This window comes from Bombina bombina, chromosome 3 (genome assembly GCF_027579735.1).
Source record: "Bombina bombina isolate aBomBom1 chromosome 3, aBomBom1.pri, whole genome shotgun sequence".
In the NCBI taxonomy this organism is placed as follows: Eukaryota; Metazoa; Chordata; class Amphibia; order Anura; family Bombinatoridae; genus Bombina; species Bombina bombina.
The window spans coordinates 752,789,306-752,814,739 of NC_069501.1; the positions used below are offsets into that span (position 1 = coordinate 752,789,306).

General features: G+C 35.1%; 1 protein-coding gene across 1 annotated transcript in view; it reads left to right on the plus strand.

The window, feature by feature from the left end:
- Positions 1–25,434, plus strand: part of DMD (dystrophin) — a 4,487,195-nt gene that overhangs the window by 2,208,409 nt on the left and 2,253,352 nt on the right. The window contains exon 42 of the mRNA XM_053707599.1: positions 8,219–8,413. Coding sequence (XP_053563574.1) covers positions 8,219–8,413 — 195 coding nt within the window. The remainder of the gene's footprint in view (positions 1–8,218; positions 8,414–25,434) is intronic.

The window sequence follows — 25,434 nt, forward strand, 5'->3', positions numbered from 1 at the left end:
ATATTTTCTGTTTGAGACAATAATTATTTTACAGGATAAACTTGTGTGCATAATTTATTTACATATTTGTTTTACAAATACCATATGGTCACTATGAAATAGTTGGTAGGAAAAAGCAACAATTAAGCATGCATAAATTAAAAAAGGACTTGTAAAGGCTGTTTTAAATTATATAGAAACAATCAGAGAAAGTAAAATACATGCACCAGTATTAAAGAAAAGTCTAGTCAAAATTACATTTTCATGATTCAAATAGGACGTGCAATTTTAAACAACTTTCCAATTCACTTTTATCATCAAATTTGCTTTGTACTCTTCGTATTCTTAGTTGAAAGCTAAACCTAGGTAGGCGCACATGCTAATTTCTAAGCCCTTGAAGGCCGTCTCTTATCTCAATGCATTTGACAGTTTTTCATAGCTAGAGGGCATTAGTTCATGTGTGCCATATAGATAACTGTGCTCAAGCCTGTGGAGTTACATATGAGAGGGCACTGATTGGCTAAAATGCAAGACTGTCAAAAGAACTGAAATAAGGGGGCAGTTTGCAGAGGCTTAGATAGAAGGCATTCATAGAGGTAAAAAAGTATATTAGTATAACCGTGTTGGTTATGCAAACTGGGAAATGGTAAATAAAGGGATTATCTACCTTTTTAAACAATACATTATGGAGAAGACTGTCCCTTTAATACTCATTGATTGATAAGAACAACTCTAGCAGTTGTATTGGTTAATGGAAAGAAGAGTATACTGGCTGAAAAAAACATGAAGCTATATTAAGTAGAGGGCAATTTGTTAATAAAATATAATATATTTTAAAATATGCACCTTTGAAATGCAAATTTGGTTGTTGACTAACAGGCACATACATGTATTTTGATTGTTGACATGGCACATGTATTTTACAATGTTTTTTACTACGCTATGTCTTTCTATAATTTTCAATATACAGCCAATGGGGGGGTAGTTATCAACGTGTCTACTTTTCCTGCCTTCGCCGGCCCAATACGCCCGCCTAAGCTCGCCTCACATCGCCGCCGCGGACCTGCAAAAATTCGCCTAAGTTATCAAAAAAGCTGTCAAAAAGCCGCGCACCAAGTACGGGGCGATGAGCAGCGGACTGTGAGAGTTATCACTCATCCGATCTCGCTGCTCTTCAGCTTTTTTACAGCTTTCTTGCTAGCCTGTCACTAAGCACTCACACTAACTACACTGTTCTACCCCCTATACCGGCACCCCCGGAGCCCCCTGCAACTAAATAAAGTTACTAACCCCTAAACCGCCACTCCTAGACCCCGCCGCAACTCTTATAAATGTATTAACCCCTAAACCGCCGCTCCTAGACCCCGCCGCAACTCTTATAAATGTATTAACCCCTAAACCGCCGCTCCCGGACAACGCTGCCACCTACATTATACCTAGTAACCCCTATACCGTCGCCCTCTATAATAAAGTTATTAACCCCTATCCTGCTGATCCTGCACGTCGCCGCAACTAAATAAATAGTTTAACCCCTAAACCGCCGCTCCCTGACCCCGCCGCAACATATATTACATTTATTAACCCCTATCCTGCCCCCCCTACACCGTCGCCACCTATAATAAATTTATTAACCCCTATCCGGCCCCCCACTACACCGCCGCCACTGTAATAAAATTATTAACCCCTAAACCTAAGTCTAACACTACCCCTAACACCCCCTAACTTAAATATTAATTAAATAAATCTAAATAATATTTCTATTATGAACTAAATTAATCCTATTTAAAACTAAATACTTACCTTTAAATAAACCCTAATATAGCTACAATATAAATAATAATTATATTGTAGCTATCTTAGGATTTATTTTTATTTTACAGGCAAATTTCAATTTATTTTAACTAGGTACAATAGCTATTAAATAGTTATTAACTATTTAATAGCTTACCTAGCTAAAATAAAGAGAAACTAACCTGTAAAATAAAAACTAACCTAAGTTACAATTAAACCTAACACTACATTATCATTAAATAAATTAAATAAATTAACTAAAAATAACTACAATTAAATACAATTACATAAACTAACTAAAGTACAAAAAATAAAAAAAGCTAAGTTGCAAAAAAAAAGTTACAAACATTTTAAAAATATTACAACAATTTTAAGCTACTTACACCTAATCTAAGCCCCCTAATAAAATAACAAACCCCCCCAAAATAAAAAAATGCCCTACCCTATTGGCTGTTCCAATCAGCCAATAGAATGCGAGCTCAATCCGATTTTTCCTACCTTAATTCCGATTGGCTGATAGAATCCTATTAGCCAATCGGAATTGAAGGGACGCCATCTTGGATGACGTCCCTTAAAGGAGCCTTCATTCATCGGTAGTCCGTCGGTAAAGAAGGATGTTCCGAGTCGGCGGGATGAAGATTAAAGACCCCGCTTGGAAGATGACATCGCCCGGATAGAAGACTTCTTCAGCGCCTCTTGGAAGATGACATCGCCGGATGGAAGATTTCTTCAGCGCCGACTGGATGATGACTTCATCGGATGGAAGATTTCTTCAGCGCCCCTTGGAGGATAACTTCTGCCGCTCCGGATGTCCTCTTCGGTTCCATCGCTGCTCGGCTGAGTGAAGACGACTCAAGGTAGGATGATCTTCAGGGGATTAGTGTTAGGTTATTTTAAAGGGGGTTTGGGTTAGATTAGGGGTATGTGGGTGGTGGGTTTTAATGTTGGGGGGGTTGTATTTTTATTTTACAGGCAAAAGAGCTGAATTCTTTGGGGCATGCCCCACAAAAGGCCCTTTTATGGGCTGGTAAGGTAAAAGAGCTTTGAACCTTTTTAATTTAGAATAGGGTAGGGCATTTTTTTATTTTGGGGGGTTTGTTATTTTATTAGGGGGCTTAGATTAGGTGTAATTAGCTTAAAATTGTTGTAATATTTTTTTAAATGTTTGTAACCTATTTTTTTTATTTTTTGTAACTTAGCTTTTTTTATTTTTTGTACTTTAGTTAGTTTATGTAATTGTATTTAATTGTAGATATTTGTAGTTAATTTATTTAATTTATTTAATGATAGTGTAGTGTTAGGTTTAATTGTAACTTAGGTTAGGATTTATTTTACAGGTAATTTTGTATTTCTTTTAGCTAGGTAGTTATTAAATAGTTAATAACTATTTAATAACTATTCTAACTAGCTAAAATAAATACAAAGTTACCTGTAAAATAAATATAAATCCTAAAATAGCTACAATGTAATTATTAATTACATTGTAGCTATCTTAGGGTTTATTTTACAGGTAAGTATTTAGTTTTAAATAGGAATAATTTATTTAATGATAGTGTAGTGTTAGGTGTAATTGTAACTTAGGTTAGTTTTTATTTTACAGGTAAATTTCTCTTTATTTTAGCTAGGTAAGCTATTAAATAGTTAATAACTATTTAATAGCTATTGTACCTAGTTAAAATAAATTGAAAGTTACCTGTAAAATAAAAATAAATCCTAACATAGCTACAATGTAATTATTATTTATATTGTAGCTATATTAGGGTTTATTTTATAGGTAAGTATTTAGTTTTAAATAGGATTAATTTAGTTCATAATAGAAATATTATTTTGATTTATTTAATTAATATTTAAGTTAGGGGGTGTTAGGGTTAGTGTTAGATTTAGGTTTAGGGGTTAATAAATTTATTACAGTGGTGGCGGTGTAGTGGGGGGCAGGATAGGGGTTAATAAATGTATTATAGGTGGCGACAGTGTAGGGGGGGCAGATTAGGGGTTAATAAATTTAATATAGTTTGCGGCAGGGTCCGGGAGCAGCGGTTTAGGGGTTAATACATTTATTATAGTTGCGGCGGGGTCAGGGAGCGGCAATTTAGGGGGTAATAACTTTATTTAGTTGCGGCGGTGTAGGGGGGACAGATTAGTGGTGTTTAGACTCGGGGTACATGTTAGGGTGTTAGGTGTAGACAGCTCCCATAGGAATCAATGGGATATCTGGCAGCAGCAAACTTGTACTTTCGCTATGGTCAGACTCCCATTGATTCCTATGGGATCCGCCACCTCCAGGGTGGCAGTTTGAAAACCAGGTACGCTGGGCCGGAAAAGTGCCGAGCGTACCTGCTAGTTTTTTGATAACTAGCAAAAGTAGTCAGATTGTGCCGCACTTGTGTGCAGAACATCTGGAGTGATGTAAGAATTGATCTGTGTCGGACTGAGTCCGGCGGATCGAAGTTTACGTCACAAAATTCTACTTTTGCCGGTCTCTAGCCTTTGATAACTAAGGCGAATCAGCCTCGCCACAAATACGCTGCGAAATTCCAGCGTATTTGAGGTTGACGGCTTGATAACTAGGCCCCAATAAGTCTATATCGATTACAAATGCTTAGAGCTTTTCTAAAGCCTCTCCAACTGCATTATACCTTACTTTCCACACACTCTATGACATTACACTCATTTCAATACTTCTCCTGCTTAGCTCCATGCACAAAAAGTTGCTGAGCACTCAAAGGAAAACCCCTAAGTGCTCTTTAGCAACCCCTAGCCCTTCAGGACTCCAAATTAAGGTAATCCTATTTAAATGCAACCCCATCTAAAATACATATACACAACCCATATATAAACCTAATAGCAATCTAGATATTTTTTGGCCTACCATAATCCTTGCACAGCACATCTTCAACCTCTTCTGGCCATTGAGAGAAGAGTCAATTACACCATCTTCCTAAAATAGTCTAAACCTGGTCCAGTTTCCCTCCTTGTTACAGACATTTTAAGGAATTCTAGTTGGGTGGCTTGATCATGGAACTGAGCCCTTCCACTGTTTTTATTTTGAATGGGGAGCCCTTAGGTACTAAGCATGAGCCTTTAGTATTGGAGGTGTTGCAGAGGAAGAGAGATGTAAAGTAACCCCTTGGATTTTGAAAGTCAAAACACAATTGTTGTCCTTAATCCTGCACACTTATTTTTTGGATTATCAAATCAGAAGATTAATGATCACAATAGCAATTCCATGTTATTGGAAGGTTAAAATGTTTGATCCTGAAGGGTATTAATGTCATTTTAGAATTGCGATCAATAGAAAACTGTACTTTCAGTACCTGCTGATGTTCAGAAATCATTATCTGCCTAAAACAAGTGCAAGTTTGGGTTCAAACCCATAGTATTAGAAGGTGAACTATAACATTAAAGAAAATTATTTATTAATTGCATGTCATTATTTATTAATTACTGATGGTTAAGTGAAATCTTCATACTGAATTAATTTTGCTAGAACAACATATATTTAGTTTTCATGAAGTTCTGTAAATTTTCTTGAGAAAAACCACTTGAGTATATGATATCCCTTTTTCTTATAGCTAAAAATGAGTTGTATGATTTGACAGAACAGATAAACCTAAACCCGTTTCCAGGACCTCTGAACCCATTAGCATAACTCTGGAAAGTAAAATTACAAATCCCACAGAAGGCAATTGTAATGTAACACAGAACACGAGGGAATGTTATTTGTCATATGTAACATAAAAACCCAGAATCTAGATTGATAAATCATTTATCTAGCATGTATTTGTTTTAAGAAGGTTTACAAGCAAACAGATTGTAATGAGTTTCTTGATCCCTGACTGGTCTCAATAATGATATCATTTTGCTGTTGCTGGATCCTCACCATCTCTGCAAACATTAAATAAACTGTAGAATGTAATGTTTTTCTAAAGGTAAAAGTAATAATACCATAAAATATGCAAAGTATGCAAATGTTCTCAGGTGTGTAATTAAATAAAGAATAATTAGAAAAATCTGTATTAACAACCTTTAGATTATTTAATGTTTGAGGTGATTTCCAAAACTAGAATATAATTACTCTGAAAGCAAATTGTAATATGTAGCTTCCTTATGCACTTAAAAAACCTAAGAATATTATTCTTATTAAGAATGTGGTAACAAATGAGAGCAAAGTAGAAAGATCAATAGAAGGTCTTCAACTACACTAATCATTAAGGGACAATATACTGTGATGTATACCAGCTACATTATAATATATGTACTGGAAATTGTTCTTTAAGGTCTAATTTTGATCATTGAAGTCACCACCCAGTAGTCATATGGAATATAAACATGCCCATTTAAATGGGCTGAACCTGAAGGAAAAGCTGACATACTTATTTTATTTCTCTTTTTCTCTTTACAGAAAGGCTAATATGTAGGTACTTGGTGGTGATTTAAGGGAAAAATAACTATCTCTTTAGTATCAATAAACCTATAGAGTTGTTTACATACATTACAATGCAGTGTTCTTTTAAACTAAAATATTAAACGGATGAGAGCCTGTATTACTGCCTGCAGTTTGGGAATATCATTTTAAGCTTAACATCAGTCTGGGTGGCCTAGATTTAGGGAATTCTGCTATTTAACTCTGGGTTATTGGGTATAAGGTATTACCATCTACCTTGTCACATCCAATGAACTGTGGAGTATCTGGATCAACAATCCTGGGTATTCATGCTTCAATAATTATATCTTTATTTATAATACGTATAATATTTATTGATGTTCCTTTGTATAAGTTTATTTTGTTTAATGAATATTAATAGACAGATGTTTTTATGTTAATTTACTACAGTAATATGAACACATGTTGATTTATTTCTCTGTGTATAGGGCATCCAGCAATGTTTCTGATTTATATTTTTTTTATAACAGTCTTCCACTGTCATATAAAGTAGATAGACAGATAGGAGTGTGTATTATATGTGTATGTTTATAATAATAATAATAATAATAATAAAAATAATAATATATAATACATAATACTGTAAATATTTAAATTGTACTTTTTGAACAATGTATTGAATATAGGTTTGATTCAATAAAGAAAATAAAAAGAAGAAAAACACATTATTTTTGCTCTGTATCAATGACATACTTTGCAGATATTTGAACACACTCACTCTGTGGCATATATAAAGGGACAGTCAACACCAGAATTTTTGTTGTTAACAAAGAAAGATAATCCCTTTATTACCCATTCCCCAGCCAACACTGTTATATTAATACACGTTTTACCTCTGTAATTACCTTGTATCTAAGCTTCTGCTGACTGCCCCCTTATTTCAGTTCTTTTGACAGACTTGCATTTTAGCCAATCAGTGCTCACTCCTAGGTCACTTCACGTGCATGAGCTCAATGTTATCTATATGAAACACATGAACTAATGCCCTCTAGTGGTCAAAATGCATTCAGATTAGAGGCAGTATTCAAGGTCTAAGAAATTAGCATATGAGCCTCCTAGTTTTAGCTTTCAACTAAGAATACCAAGAGAACAAAGCAAAATTGGTGATAAAAGTAAATTGGGAAGTTGTTTAAAATGACATGCCCTATTTAAATCATGAAAGTTTTTTTTGGACTTGACTGTCCCTTTAATATTTAGAACCATGTGTGTTATATGTGCTTTACAGGTCTTTTTGATGATTTACTTCAGGTGGTATAGTCATATCTTTTGGCATAAATATTAATCCAATTTGCTATTTGATGATAATTCAAAAACTGGTTTTCAGGTGATTGTGGACCCTTTATGTAACAGATCATTACAGTTAAAAGGGAAAAAATAATAATTAACTTAGACCCTGGGTTCAATGTACGAAGCAACGTAAGCTGCTTCCCACAATTTAAAAAGCAGCGCTCATTAGACCACTGCTCCTTACACTCTTTGCCACCTCTGAGGTGACGGGGAGAAATCACCGCCAAGCATGCACGCTAGGGGTGTATGACAGGCACTTCTCTCACATGATTGGCCATGCGAGAGAAGGGGCGAGCTTTACATGCTCACTTGAGTGTGTAATGATACAAGCGGGCAGCGGACAAACAGTATCCCCTACCCATATGCCGCTCCCCTTATAATAAATGTTGGACCATGGTTTTAATTTTTGTTGTAGTATAGCCAAGCTCTTTGTTTTTCTCAACTGATTTGAACATATTTCTCCTTATTCTATTACTTATTAATAGTATACCATGCAGGAATTGTATTTATCTCAGGTAATAAAATAAAGATCAGTATAGTATGCACTAAATTAACTATTTACAACAATCGTAACATGCATTGTACCTTAATAAGAGAGTATTGCTTAAATTAAACAATTGAATTATTTAAAATATACAATCATTCTAATTTATTTGTTCTATTATTCTGTTTAATGAAAACAAACATTTACTAAAACAACTTATCTATCTATACTAGCAAACTATTCGTGAAGAAAGCACCAGATCAATGCCTGAAGAAATAAAAGTGAAAACCCCCTATGTGCCTTCAACATACTTAGTGGAGATTGCTCGCCTATTGCAATCTATAGCCGAGGTGGAACTTCTTCTCAGGTCTCCGTGTCTTAATAGGAAGGACTGTGAAGAATTGGCCAAACAAGAGGAGTGTCTCAAGGTAAGAGATAACAGATTAAATTGAGGGTTAGATAATATTCCATTTGTTAACTTACCAACATTCTATTTGTTAACTTACCAACTGGCAGTAACAAAAATTGAAATTGATATAAAGGGTTAAATTGCAAGAGGAGTCCAATTGATAGCACAGGGTGCATTATCTTTTATGTGATCTTGCGCTAAAAAAAAGCACCAACTGGTATTACAAGTGGATGGGTAAATATTTTAGCCAAAGCATCTTAATGTGGCTGAACCTTTTTAGCGCACCCTTTAATTTTAATGGATAGCGCAGGGAGCGTTATTTGCGATCATTGTGCTATTATTACAGTTGCAGAGTTAATAATTGCACTTGAACACAATCTAACATACCCCTGTAAAATGTAATACTTTTTAAGTCCTGAAGTAAACTATTATTATTTTTTGTATATCACAGAATTACTTGAAGATCTCCACTTCTTGTGCATCCTCGGCTTAGTTCTTGAATATTATCTTACATAAATTCTACACAAACTATGGGGGGTAGTTATCAACGTGTCTACTTTCCTGCCTTCGCCGGCCCAATACGCCCGCCTAAACTCGCCTACCTTCGCCGCCGCGGACCTGAAAAAATACGCCTAACTTATCAAAAAAAGCTGTCAAAAAGCCGCGGGGCGATGAGCAGCGGACTGTGAGAGTTATCACTCATCCGATCTCGCTGCTCTTCGGCTGTTTGACAGCTTTCTTGCTAGCCTGTCACTAAGCACTCACACTAAACTACACTGTTCTACCCCCTATACCGGCGCCCCCGGAGCCCCCCGCAACTAAATAAAGTTACTAACCCCTAAACCGCCGCTCCTAGACCCCCCCGCAAGTCTTATAAATGTATTAACCCCTAAACCGCCGCTCCTAGACCCCGCCGCAAGTCTTATAAATGTATTAACCCCTAAACCGCCGCTCCCGGACACCGCTGCCACCTACATTATACCTAGTAACCCTTATCCTGCCCCCCTATACCGTCGCCCTCTATAATAAAGTTATAAACCCTATCCTGCTGATCCCGCACCTCGCCGCAAATAAATAAATAGTTTAACCCCTAAACCGCCGCTCCCGGACCCCCGCAACCTATAATAAATTTATTAACCCCTATCCTGCCCCCCACTACACTATCGCCACTGTAATAAAATTATTAACCCCTAAACCTAAGTCTAACACTAACCCTAACACCCCCCTAACTAAAATATTAATTAAATAAATCTAAATAATATTTCTATTATTAACTAAGTTAATCCTATTTAAAACTAAATACTTACCTTTAAAATAAACCCTAATCTAGCTACAATATAAATAATAATTATATTGTAGCTATCTTAGGATTTATTTTTATTTTACAGGCAAATTTCAATTTATTTTAACTAGGTACAATAGCTATTAAATAGTTATTAACTATTTAATAGCTTACCTAGCTAAAATAAAGAGAAATTTACCTGTAAACTAAAAACTAACCTAAGTTACAATTACACCTAACACTACACTATACTTTAATAAATTATTTCTATTTAAAACTAAATACTTACCTGTAAAATAAACCCTAATATAGCTACAATATAAATAATAATTATATTGGAGCTATCTTAGGATTTATATTTATTTTACAGGTAACTTTGTATTTATTTTAGCTAGTTAGAATAGTTATTAAATAGTTATTAACTATTTAATAACTACCTAGCTAAAAGAAATACAAAATTACCTGTAAAATAAATCCTAACCTAATTTACAATTAAACCTAACACTACACTATCATTAAATAAATTAAATAAACTACCTGCAAATAACTACAATTAAATACAATGATATAAACTAACTAAAGTACAAAAAATAAAAAAAATAAGTTACAAAAAATAAAAAAAATAAGTTACAAACATCTAAAAACATATTACAACAATTTTAAGCTACTTACACCTAATCTAAGCCCCCTAATAAAATAACAAACCCCCCCAAAATAAAAAAATGCCCTACCCTATTCTACATTAAATAAAGTTCAAAGCTCTTTTACCTTACCAGCCCTTAAAAGGGCCTTTTGTGGGGGCATGCCCCAAAGTTCAGCTCTTTTGCCTGTAAAAGAAAAATACAACCCCCCCAACATTAAAACCCACCACCCACATACCCCTAATCTAACCCAAACCCCCCTTAAAATAACCTAACACTAATCCCCTGAAGATCATCCTACCTTTAGTTTCTTCACTCAGCCGAGCCACCGATGGAACTGAAGAGGACATCCAGACCGGCAGAAGTTATCCTCCAAGGGGCGCTGAAGAAATCTTCCATCCGATGAAGTGATTCTCCAAGCGGCGCTGAAGAAATCTTCCATCCGGGCGAGGTCATCTTCCAAGAGGCGCTGAAGAAGTCTTCTATCCGGGCGAGGTCATCGTCGAAGCCGGGTCTTGAATGTTCATCCCGCCGACGCGGAACATCCTCCTTTCCCGACGAACTACCGATGAATGAAGGCTCCTTTAAGGGACGTCATCCAAGATGGCGTCCCTTCAATTCCGATTGTTTGATAGGATTCTATCAGCCAATCGGAATTAAGGTAGGAAAAATCTGATTGGCTGATGGAATCAGCCAATCAGATTCAAGTTCAATCCGATTGGCTGATCCAATCAGCCAATCAGATTGAGCTCGCATTCTATTGGCTGATCGGAACAGTTGCCTGTAAAATAAAAATAAATAGATAGCTAGAATATAATTATTATTTATATTGTAGCTATATTAGGGTTTATTTTAAAGGTAAGTATTTAGTTTTAAATAGGATTAATTTAGTTAATAATAAAAATATTATTTAGATTTATTTAATTAATATTTAAGTTAGGGGGGCGTTAGGGTTAGACTTAGGTTTAGGGGTTAATAATTTTATTACAGTGGCGGCGGCGTAGTGGGGGGCAGGATAGGGGTTAATAAATTTATTATAGGTGGCGACGGTGTAGGGGGGGCAGATTAGGGGTTAATACATTTATTATAGGTGACGACGGTGTAGGGGGGGCAGGATAGGGGTTAATACATTTATTATAGGTGGCGACGGTGTAGGGGGGGCAGGATAGGGGTTAATACATTTATTATAGGTGGCGACGGTGTAGGGGGGCAGGATAGGGGTTAATACATTTATTATAGGTGGCGACGGTGTAGGGGGGCAGGATAGGGGTTAATACATTTAATATAGGTTGCGGCGGGTTCAGGGAGCGGCGGTTTAGGGGTTAATACATTTATTATAGTTGCGGTGGGCTCCAGGAGCGACGGTTTAGGGGTTAATATGTATAGAGTAGCTTGCGGTGGGCTCCGGGAGCGGCGGTTTAGGGGGTAATAACTTTATTTAGTTGCGGCGGTGTAGGGGGGACAGATTAGTGGTGTTTAGACTCGGGGTACATGTTAGGGTGTTAGGTGCAGACAGCTCCCATATAAATCAATGGGATGTCTGGCAGCAGCGAACTTGTACTTTCGCTATGGTCAGACTCCCATTGATTCCTATGGGATCCGCCACCTCCAGGGGCGGCGGATTGAAAACCAGGTACGCTGGGCCGTAAAAGTGCCGAGCGTACCTGCTAGTCATTTGATAACTAGCAAAAGTAGTGAGAATGTGCCGCACTTGTGTGCGGAACATCTGGAGTGAAGTAAGAATCGATCTGTGTCGGACTGAGTCCGGCGAATCGAAGCTTACGTCACAAAATTCTACTTTTGCCGGTCTCGAGCCTTTGATAACTAAGGCGTATCAGCCTCGCCACAAATACGCTGCGGAATTCCAGCGTATTTGAGGTTGACGGCTTGATAACTACCCCCCTATATCTCAAGTGAATAATATGACTTGGTAATATGGGTGCAAAATAAAAGCTCTGTTGACTGTTAACATAGAATAGTGCTAATTGTTTGGTACTCCACTTGTTAATTTAGGCCTAAATGTTTAAATAAACATATTTTTAACAAATAATGGAATATACAAACATTATTTCATTTTCCCACCTTTGCTTGTAATTTTATTTTAAAATATTGCTTTTTTTCTATCCTCTAACTGAGAGGCTTATTTATATACAGCATACTAAAAGGGGACAGAAAACACCATTGAATTTTCTTCTGGAACTTCTTACTATAAAATAACATGTTAAAGGGTCACTCAAGTCAAAATTAAACTTTAATTATTGAGATAGAGCCTGCAATTTTAAACAACTTTCCAGTTTACTTCCATTTACAAAATGTGCACAGTCTTTTTATATTTGAACTTTTTGAGTCACCAGCTCCTACTGAGCATGTGCAAGAATTCACAGAATAATCATGTATGCATTTGTGATTGGCTTATGGCTGTCACATGATACGTGTATGCATTTGTGATGGGCAGATGGCTATCACATGGTACAGGGGCAGTGGAAATAGACATAACTTTTAAAATTGGCAGAAATAAAATCTACTACTCATTTGAAGTTCAGACTAAGTGCTTTTGCTTTGTTTTGTTACTTTGCATTTGTTGATTATGCAAATCTACTGTGTTGACTGGTCCTTTAAGGGAGTGTGACTTTTTTTAATGTTTTAACACCTTGTTTGCCAAAATAGTTTTTCATTGGCCAAGCTCTCAACATAACTTGCTTTATTTGAACTTGTTGCTAGAATAGACAAGTCTAGCCATTGTCATTTTGTTTACATAAACTGCCATTGCTTTGCAGTTCCTTATCTGATGCTCCTGCTGAAGACAATTAGAGATGGTGATGTAGCAGGGTAGCCTTGTGGAGCATTCCATGTGCACTTCCGATTTTAAACTTAAATTATAGGAAAATGGAAGGGGAATTAATAATGTATGTATACTGCAAAAAAAAAAAAAAAATCACCACGCATAATTTAACGTTTTTATTTTTTTTATAATGTTTAATTTCTCTCTAAGGGCCCGGATGATCTAAAGCTCTCCACTCTGGCGAAATTATATGACCTCTTACCAGTATAGTGATGTCCCTTAAATACATTTAAAAAGGCAAATTTTAGCCTGAGAGCTGTTTATCTAGTTATATAGGTTTCTGGAAATGAATGCGAGACACATGCATTAAAAAACAACATTAAAAAAATCTTATATCTCTATGCCGATGAGTTTTTAATCATCAGGCCCTAATTATGAAACTAAAAGCAACATGAAACTAAAAGTTTCTAATGCATGGTAGGCAAATCTAAAAATGAAACTAAAAGTTTCTAATGCATCATGAAACTAAAAGTTTCTAATGCATGGTAGGGAAATCTAAACATGTAATAATAAATGTCTCTTTAGTGGAGATTTTTGGTTTTATTATCAGTTGTTAAATTTATATCTGCCAAACTATTATGGTTATGGGATAGCACAAATGAAGTGATACAACAACAAACAAAATAATACCAAATATCAAATGAATAGTAACAGAATGTAATTTAGCTAAGATCTAAAGCAAAGGTGTGCAACGGATGACCAAACAAAAATAAAACATACCATCATCAAAGTTATAAATGTAGCATCCTCCAAAGACATTTCTCTTCAAAAAACAATCTCCAAATAGAAAAAACAAACATTAAATCCCTGAGGATGTGCTAAAAAAACCTGAAATGTATAACATATTACTAAACCAATTGTATATTTACTTCAAAATTAAGTAAATGACATCAAAACATATACAATTAAATCAACAAAATATCACACACAGTAAAGTAAAGCACGTCACACATCAAAATGATAGAGATCTACAGATCTAACTCATCAGTAGTCAGTGGTTTGTGTCCAAGGAATGGAAAACATTCTAGCTCTTATAAAGCATATGATTTTCTTTACTACACAAAATGTTTTTTTCCATTAAATTAAGTTTCCCACAATTGGTGCATGACTCTTTTAAAGATCTAGGGATTGATCACAATCTATTGGTTAATTTGTTTTTGACGGATTTTCAGATTGAAAAAAATATACTTTTAGTTGAAACACAATTGCAATACTGGGTTATTGGCCGTTTCTCAGCACCACAAAGCATTTTCAGCTTGTCGGGAAAAAAGTTATTAGAAATAATGAAAAAAAAAAATAACAACTATTAAAATATTAAGGGGCATATTTATCATGCTCCGTATGGAGCTTGATGCCCCGTGTTTCTAGCAAGCCTTCAGACTCACCGGAAACACAAATTATTCATAACCTGTCCGCCTGCTCTGAGGTCGTGGACAGACATCGCCAGAAATCAACCCGAACGAATACGATCGGGTTGATTGACACCCCCTGCTAGCGGCCGATTGGCCGTGAATCTGCAGGGGGTGGCATTGCACCAGCAGTTCACAAGAACTGCTGATGCAATGGTAAATGCTGAGAGTGTATGCTGTCTGCATTTATCGATGTGCAGTGGATATGATCCGCAATATCGGATCATGTCCGCTCGCACAATGATAATTCGGCCCCTAAATGTGTAAAGTCATTGAGCAAATATGCCCAGAATACAAATTATTCCTACATACAAACAGCATTCATATTTTTTACCAGTTATCAGGATGTATTTGGATTCCACTTACACGCTGGACAAAGGGGTTAATTCAATAGAACTGTAATGAAACCTTAAAAGGTTTGAAAGACCATTTTATATGTCACTTGTTGTTGAATTTTGATCACAATAAGTAATTATTTTAAAACATGTTTTTGAGAATTCTTTTATTGAAAACTTTGGATTGTGATTACCCGAAAAACACGTTTCCCATATTTGCAGAAACTGAATTATCAGGAGCTGATATTGGAAAGATTGTAGATGCCTTGTTTGGTTAATATGTGCCGTTTCAAATATATATTGTTCATTGCTAGACATATGCATTCAGATTTGGTTAAATAAAAACAAATGATTTCTGTATTCTTTGCATTGGTTATAAAACCTAAAAATTAGTGTTATTTTTCAAGGATAATTGAAGGAATGAATGATGATACAGCAAAAAAAAAAGAAAGAGTTCATGCCATTAAAACCATTACTCTAAAGGTAGGGAATGCTTTTCTGCTGGCCGGAAAGTCTCAGAAGTTCAAATTCACACTATTTATTCAACAAGAAATGTAAGCTTCACTTTGTTCTTAGCCAATTAAAAAAAAAAATTTTATACTTCTGCTAGTTTGTAGCAGTAGCACCAACTTTTAATGTAATTGTATGTTTGTTGAAACTGCTGCACTTCTGCTGTCCTGAAGATATTACTCATAGGAAATATGAATTTAATGAATTTTCATTAACAAAATAATGTTATCAAAATTGTATTTTATTTTTTTGTCTGTGCACGTCTAGCAATTATTAACAGCTTATAGCTTGCATTGGTCAAAAAGCAACTCATGTAGGTATTCAATTATATTTTCAACAACAGCTCAACACAACACACAAGTCATTTAAATCCATAAAACAAATTAAGGTTTCGATATTACTCAATAAATGTAACTAGGAAACAAAATAATTTACCATGGCACTTGAATTGCATGTGAAATATTGTGATTTACAGTCCCCAGAATTCAAGATGTAGCTATATATTCAAAATCTCTACTTTTTATATATTTTGAGAAGGGGAGTTATAAAAGGGCATTCTATTATAATGTCAGAATATAAATGGTAACATTCTAAATATCACAATAAAAATTAAATAGTGACAGAAGAACTCCACTACATTAAAGTAATGTTTATAATATCAGTTATATGTGCTGACCTTTTTACTGTATTTACACTATCAGTTCTGCTTTATTGCAGTTCTGATACCATACAGATGTCTATAATAGTTGCCTGAATTTTTGTTTTTAATGTAGAAATGCAAAAATCAGCTAAGGGCTAGATCACAAGGGGTACGCTATTTAGCATCCCTGCTTGAATGTAAACTATCCTAGATGTAAGATATATAGGTATAGAAATCTATTGTACATACACATTATCATATATATTCATATAGAAATACATTTTTAATAATAAAAATTAGATTTTTTATGTGAAGAACATGGAAATGCAAAATATGCGTAACACGCTTTGTGTTTTGCGCTTTAGGTCTAATACAATGTTGGGTTAAAGCACATGAAAATGTAGTTATCTTAAGGTGCGTTATTGAAATATTAAATACACAATATTAAAAAATATTAATAATTATTACAGATTATTAAAGATACAGTGAAAAACTCTAACTGATCCATATATATATATATATATATATATATATATATATATATAAATATATGTTATAATGATTTTTAATAATTATTAATACTTTTTTAAAATCTAATATTTCAATAACACCTTAATATAACTACGTTTTCACGTGTGCTAAACTGAAACCGCGTTAGACCTAAAGAGTAAAACCCAAAGTGCGCTACGCATATTTTACATTCCTATATTCTTCACATAGAAAAAAATATATATAATTTATTTTTAAATATATATTTCTATATATATCTGATTATGTTCTATGTGAACTGTGTGTTCCCTGTAAATATATATGTATATGCTTATATACATATATGTATGTATGTGTTAATATGTAAATATACATATACATTTAATGGGAACACATAGTTCCCATAGACTTTTCAGTGCCATTTTTTTTTCTAACACCCCACTCCCGCCAGCTTTCCTCAAAAATTATTGCCTAGTGCAGCTATTATATTAAAAAATAAAAATTTATATATTAATATTTATTTTTGTAATAAAATACACTACACTGTATCTTGGGGTCATTTGGGGCATATTTATAAAATTAACCAGAGATCTATTCTCTGGTTAATTTTATAAGAGCTAATTGCTACTATTAAAAAAATGAGAATTACTGTATATCTCTTGTGTGCTACAGTTAAATCCAACTTATTATCTAGTCCTTGGTCGGAAAGCAAAAAGCCATTTTAGGACAAATCTCCAGTAGATTGTGATCAAAGTCATAGTTAAAGTACTGCCCAGGAGCTGCAGAGGACTGCTGTTTCTGAGCGGAAAATGCAGTTAAGCCAATTAGCCTATACTTATAAGCAAGCAACAGTTTAATAATAAAACCGTCCACTGTTTCAGCATTTTATTATATGACCCTATATGTCCCTTCTAAAGGTAATAGCACAAAATATTTGAGTTCTATAAAATAATATTTTCTTAATTCATTTACAAACCAGAGATTCAGCCCAATTTTGTATCAGCTTTCATTTCAAAAGAATGGTTTGTAGCTACATAAAGGGTCATATAACATTTAAATCACTGCTAGTGAGTGATTTCTTGGGCTAAATTTAAGTACCTTTAATAGTTACAATGGTTAGAAAGCATTGACCCTGCAGAAGATTTTCCTCCAACGAACAATGTCCTTCTGATGTCACTTCAAGATTTTTATGTGCGTTATTGTAATCTAATTTATATCCATAACTAATCACTTGTTCTTTCACATATATTTGATATTATTGAAACAGACACTGACTTTAATTATATTGATTGCTGTGAATACAAGCAACTATTGCTACTGGTTTAATTTAGCTCAGCTATTAAATTGTCATAGGATATGGTTATAGGCACATTTCTGTCTCCTTCCAAATAAATCTCCCATGTAGAGGTTTTTGGAAGGGGCATATTTTTAATCCAACTCTCTTTAATGAATATTTATTTCTTCATAAAAACATTAATCATTGTCATTATTAAGTCATAAAAAATAGAAAGTGAATAAATTGTACAGCTGCTGGTTTAGAAGCTTGAGCATTAAACTGAGGTTGATTTTTTAACTCCGACAGATTAACGGACAATAAATTATGGGCAATTTAGAGAGGCTTCTGGTCTTAGCCCTTTTTTTGGAGCTAAGAACAGATGTCTGAATTTCAGTTTAAAATGTAATCCACAAATCACTTAAAGGATTACTTTCTGTTATAATTTTTAAGCTAAACAACTAACATATTAAAGTTAATAAACATTAATTAAAACCTACTGACCTATATTTTCTCCAAAACGAAGTTTCATAACGTTCTAAAAGTTATATCTTTTATTCGCCGATGATGTCACGTTATCCTGCCCACTATTTTCAGCACTGCATGTTCAAAATACTTAAACCAATAACTTTGTGTTTAAAGCGCCATTTTGAAACCTAGGTATTGTAAACGGATTGGTACAGAGCAAAGGATACCCGCGAAGTGGGTTTGGAAAACAATTAAATTTGCAGACAAGATTTCTGACATACGGTAGAGATATGTTAATGAAATGCTATTGATAAAAAGCGTATTTGGGGTAGTTAGTTAGTAACAGGCATAGAAAATATTTACTTACAGTGGCCCTTTAATGGTTCTAAATAATAAACGAAAAACAAATAAGTGATTGTAAATATTCCTAATCTGAATTGTCATTTATTTATGTCACAAAATATAAAATATTAACCCTTTCCGGTCCTATTCATTTTTATTAAGTGCGCCAGCAGGTCTTATTTATTTTACAATCAGCCTTAGAGATACAGATGGGAAAGTGTGCAGTTATTTTATTATGGGAAAGTGATGTGTCACATTATTATTATTAATCTATCTATCTATCTATCTATCTATCTATCTATCTATTTCCCTAATGCGCACTTGGGCTGTCACTGTTATGTCAGAGCCAGGATGGCTCATCTTTAAATATGTTTATACGAGAGCACATATTTTATATGATAAACACTTGTTGTGTACAATGTGACTCAGTGGTCACCATGGTTACCAATTTGGCGTTTTTTTGTCTAATTGAGGGGAGGGGTTTGGGTTTACACAGTGTATAAAGTCACTATTGTTTGTTAAACACATTGTCTGAGGAAGGGGATTTTTTGTCCTCGAAACGTCACAATTTTTCAGTAAATTATTTCACTAAAAAGACCAGCGAGTGCAAGTTTGTTTCTTTTTTCTATATTGATTTTTACTAGCACCCTGGCAGTTGTTATTAAGTGAGAGTGCACATCTTCGCTACTGTTATCTATCTATCTATCTATCTATCTATCTATCTATCTATCTATCTATGTATATAGGACTCCACTAGAGTCCTATATATCCAAACAACAAAAAAAGGTTGTTCAAGCCTCCAAAATATTCTTGACTAAGGGCCTATAGTAGGCCTGAAACGTTGTAATTCTTTTTTCTATAGACCCTATGTAAAAGAATAAAGGTCGTTTTTAAGAATATTTTGGAGGCTGGAACAACCTTGTTTTGTTCTTTTTGTTGTTGTTTGGATAGCATATTATAAGGCTCAGCCACTCAGCATATCCAGATCCCTTGCAAACATCAGGGTTTTGCTGCCAGGCTCCACCCTCCCGGGTCCTCCCTCCCGACCTCTCATTTCTCCCCATTCAGCCAGGACAGCGGGGAATCTCTTATGGCTGCTGGCCAGTGCCGTCTGGGTCGTTCCGCTTCCTGCAGCGGTCCCCCTGCTTGCGGTGTCAGTCTAGTACCAGTGATCAGTGCACAGCACTACATCTTGCCTAGCTAAGCACCGATCACTGGTAATGTAACTGGGAACTTTGTCACCTTTCTGGTCCTATGTCATAATATATCCGACATTGTACCACAAGCAGTAAAACCCTTTGTCGGATATATTCCGACATAGGACTGGAAATGGTTAAGCTTGCAGGTTGATTAAAAAGCTTTACCATGTATTTTTAAGTGTATTTGCTTAAAATTGGTGTTAATAAGATTTAAGCTATCCACGTTTCCTTGCTTTGAAAAACTAAGGGCCAGATTATGAGTGGAGCCCTAACAGTTAAAGAACAGATGCAAGTGAAAAGAGATTTATCTCAGGTGTTTGCACATGTCGGGTTTTCCACTTGTATTACAGGTTGAAAGTAAACATGATCTCATGAGTGCAATTGAAGTTAACGAGCATTGGGTTAGCGCCTCCTCAAAGCTCCGGGTAAATTGTTTCGCTACATAAAGAACAACAAATATATACATTTTTTGGAAAATGGTTAATATTTATTAAAACATTACCTGAACCATCTCAAAATCAGTTAATTTATCAGATTAGAAATACAGATATCACCTTATGGCTGTACCTTACAGGGTATAGAATTATTATTTTTTTCCCTCTTATTGTTATTTTATTATTTTATATAAAGAAAATTAAGTATTAAAGGTTAAAGGGATAGTAAAGTCCAAATTAAACTTTCATGATTCAGATAGGGCATGCAATTTTAAACAACTATCTATGTTACATTTATCATCAAATTTGCTTTGTTCATTGTTATTCTTAGTTGAAAGATAAACCTAGGTAGGCTCATATGCTAATTTCTAAGCCCTTGAAGGTTGCCTCTTAGCTGAATGCATTTGACAGTTTTTCACAGCTAGAGGGCGTTAGTTCATGTGTTTGATATAGATAACATGCGCTCGTGTACGTGGAGTTATTTAAGAGTCAGCACAAATTGCCTGAAATGCAAGTCTGTCAAATTAGCTGAGATAAGGAGGCAGTCAGCAGAAGCTTAGATACAAGGTTATTACAGAGGTAAAAAGTATATTTCTATAATAGTGCTGTTTATGCAAAACTGGGTATGGTAAATAATGGGATTATCTATCTTTTTAAATAATAACATTGTTGGTGTTTACTATCCCTTTAAGTAAATTGTTATGTGGAGATTTAAGTGGAATATAACACTGGGGAACTCAGGAGAATATTTGATGTAATAATAAAGTCTAACACTCATATTTATCTTCTCCTCTTTGTACCAAATCTGTGATTTTTTGTAAATTTAAATTATGTAATGTCTTATAAGTTTTACTTCAATATTTTTTTTATAGATAACAAAGTACACTTACACTTGTAATAAGACTATGTAATACAAATTATTAAAACACAATTACACAAAAAAGTTATAAGGGCTCCAAGATATGAGGTCTGAGATATTAGAAAAAAAGGGCTTTAACACAGAGATACATACATATTCTGTACATGCCTAAATGCATGTTAAATAGCAATCCACTTGTAATCTGGCACTAAATGTTAGAGAAAATGATTCTTTATTTCTAGCAAATGCTGGTATGTTTGCTTGTAAATTAAACAAATACTGGGATATTAGCTAGTAAATCACATCTAAAGCTGTATTTTGTGATTTAAAATATGTTAAAATGCTCCTGTTTTATATGTAACCAGCTATACTGTATGTAGTTGTTGATAAAGGGTGCTCAGATTGAGAATGAGTGCCATACGGAGGAGAGAGATAATGGACATTCCATATGTATACTGAGTTACAGCTCTTCTGTGAATGTATTGGGTATAGATGCTGGTCATAATGCCTGTTGAGCGATGTTGTATGTTCTGATACCCATGAAATTTGGATGTATGTAATATCTTATCTGTTCCCATAATAGTTGAGGTTTACCTGTCTAATTGAGGTATGCGGGCAAAGTATGACTGCAAGTGTAGCAACATTTGTTATCCGTATATGGCAATACAGTCTATATGTGCATTGTATGTATGCACGTTATGTTCCCCTTTTTTTCTTTGGTTGTAAATAGTGTGGTTTAAAATGTCATGTATTTTAATGCCATTAGTGTTGTATTTGGTAATGTATCTATTTCCTGTGAGGGATGTGGCTTAGGTTTTATTTACGTTGTATAATATATAACTGACATAAAGGTGCCATGACATCCCATAATCTGCTTGATGAGAATAGATTTGCCGCACACTGAAGACCCCAGTGTAGCGTTGGTTTAAGGTATAGATCTAACCCAAAATAACACATCACCATGGACTTTGGGAGTCAAAGTTTGAATACTGTGGTCAAATAGAACCTTTGTACATGTCTTTATGTTAGCAATCTAAGCCCCACATATAAAATCTTGCCAGTTGCATAAATACACATATGGTTACTGGAAATTTGGCAAATTACCATGACAACGCTTAAGCGAATGTGTAATTATACACGTATTTTTTTGCATACTTTCTACACATTTGAATGAAGATATTTTAGGCATTATATATGCTACAACACTGTGCTTGAATAGAATTCTGTCACACGTCTGAGTAAGCAGTTGAATCTCCCTGGTTAAACCTTACCTTTTGTATATAAGTATCTATGACAACTGGGAGCTTGACAAGTTGCCATGACAACGTTTAAGTGTAAATATAATTGTACACATTTTTTCCACACAAAAATGAGGATATCACTGTTGTAATAAAGTCCCTTAATTGTTAAATATGTTTTTCCACAATTATGCACACATGATAAAGAGTGATACATTGATCACAATATTTTGCATAGAAGTACGAAACCGGAAGTGACGTACGCACTACTTCCAGTCTAGCTAGTCATTGGAACGCAAGCAGCGTTCCATGGCGGACGTTTGGCATCACTGTTTGAGCTGGGTATGAGTTTATTGTTTGTTATGCACACTATAAATGTTTGACACATTCACTGTTGTTTTAAGCTGACGAAGGGGACAAGATCCCCGAAAACGTTCCAAATAAAGTAATTTTGTTACTTCACTTCAAAAAGCCCTGAAAGTGCATATTTTTTGGTTGATATATATATATATATATATATATATATATATATATATATATATATATATATATATATATAGTATAACAATTAGCCTGTGGCCCAGCACTCCAACCAGGGTGGTGTATAGTAGACCTGGGTGCAATCCTCAAAATGTAGCTAGGTAGATCCGTGTCAAGAAGGCACTCTCAGGATTTGTAAATTTGAATACAATGACTTTATTCATACATCAACAAACGGCGTCTTCTTCGGAATGAATATCACTTTAAGTGACGTCATCCAAGATGGCGTCCCTTAGATTCCGATTGACTGATAGAATTCCATCACCAATCGGAATTAAGGTAGAAAAAATCCTATTGGCTGATCCAATCAGCCAATAGGATTGAACTTCCATCCTATTGGCTGATCCAATCAGCCAATAGGATTGAGCTTGCATTCTATTGGCTGATTGGAACAGCCAATAGAATGCCAGCTCAATCCAATTGGCTGATTGCATCAGCCAATAGGATTTTTTCTACCTTAATTCTGATTGGCTGATAGAATTCTATCAGCCAATCGGAATCTAAGGAATGCCATCTTGGATGATGTCATTTAAAGGTACCTTCAGTCATCGTTAGTCCGTCGGATGAAGAGGATGCTCCGCATCAGATGTCTTGAAGATGGACCCGCTCCGCGCCGGAAGGATGAAGATAGAAGATGCAGTCTGGATGAAGACTTCTGCCCATCTGGAGGACCACTTCTGCCCCTCTGGAGGACCACTTCTGCTGGCTGTGTTGAGGACATCTTGCCGCTTGGAAGACTTCTCCCGGTAAGTGAATCTTCGAGGGTTAGTGTTAGGATTTTTTTAAGGGTGTATTGGGTGGGTTTATTTTATAGGTTAGGGCTTTGGGCCTGCAATAGAGCTAAATGCCCTTTTAAAGGCAATGACCATCCAAATGCCCTTTTCAGGGCAATGGGGAGCTTAGTTTTTTTTAGTTAGGCTTTTATTTGGGGTGTTGGTTGTGTGGGTGGTGGGTTTTACTGTTGGGGGGGTTGTTTGTATTTTTTTTTACAGGTAAAAGAGCTGATTTCTTTGGGGCAATGTCCCGCAAAGGCCCTTTTAAGGGCTATTGATAGTTTAGTTTAGGCTAGGGTTTTTTTTTATTTGGTGGGGGCTTTTTTTTATTTTAATAGGGCTATTAGATTAGGTGTAATTAGTTTAAAGATCTGTAATTTGTTTTTTATTTTCCGTAATTTAGTGTTTGTTTGTTTGTTTTTTTGAGTTAGCTAATTTAATTTATTTAATTGTATTTAATGTAGGTAATTTATTTAATTGTAGGGTTAGGTTAGGTGTTACTGTAACTTAGGTTAGGTTTTATTTTACAGGTAAATTTGTATTTATTTTAGCTAGGTAGTTATTAAATAGTTAATAACTATTTAGTAACTATTCTACCTAGGTAAAATAAATACAAACTTGCCTGTAAAATAAAAATAAACCCTAAGCTAGCTACAATGTAACTCTTAGTTATATTGTAGCTATCTTAGGGTTTATTTTATAGGTAAGTATTTCGTTTTAAATAGGAATAATTTAGTTATTAATAGTAGGTTTTATTTAGATTTATTTAAATTATATTTAAGTTAGGGGGTGTTAGGGTTATTCTTAAATTTAAAGAGTTAATAAATTTAGAATAGTGGTGGCGACGTTGGGGACGGCAGATTAGGGGTTAATAAATATAGGTAGGTGGCAGCGATTTTGGGGCAGCAGATTAGGGGTTAATAAATATAATGTAGGTTGTGGCAATGTCCGGAGCGGAAGATTAGGGGTTAATAAGTATAATGTAGGTGGCGGCGATGTTAGGGGTGGCAGATTAGGGGTTAATAATATTTAACTAGTGTTTGCGAGGCGGGAGTGCGGCGGTTTAGGGGTTAATATGTTTATTCTAGTGGTGGCGATGTCCAGAGCGGCAGATTAGGGGTTTTCATTTTTTTATAGTGTTTGCGATGCGGGAGGGCCTCGGTTTAGGGGTTAATAGGTAGTTTATGGGTGTTAGTGTACTTTTTAGCACTTTAGTTATGAGTTTTATGCTACAGCGTTGTAGTGTAAAACTCATAACTACTGATTTTAGAATGCGTTAGGAATCTTGGAGGTAGAGGTTGTACCGCTCACCTTTTGGCCTCCCAGGACAGACTCGTAATACCAGCGCTATGGAAGTCTCATGGAAAAAAGGGTTTACGAAGTTTACGTAAGTCGGTTTGCGGTAAGGCCAAAAAGGTTTGCGGTGCCCCTAAACCTGCAGGACTCGTAATAGCAGCGGTAGTGAAAAAGCAGCGTTAGGACCTGTTAACACTCCTTTTTCAGCTTAACGCAAAACTCGTAATCTAGCCGTATGTTCAGTGGCGTCACTAGGGTTGGTGTCACCCGGTGCGGTAAGTTATGGTGTCACCCCCCCCCCAGAAAGCAGAAACACACAAAAACACAGGCACACACACATACAAACACTCAGACACACTTAAAAACATACTCAAATGCACACACAAACACTCGGAAACACACTCAGACACACACACAAAAACACTGACACACACACACAAAAACTCAGACACACACATACAAAATATGTA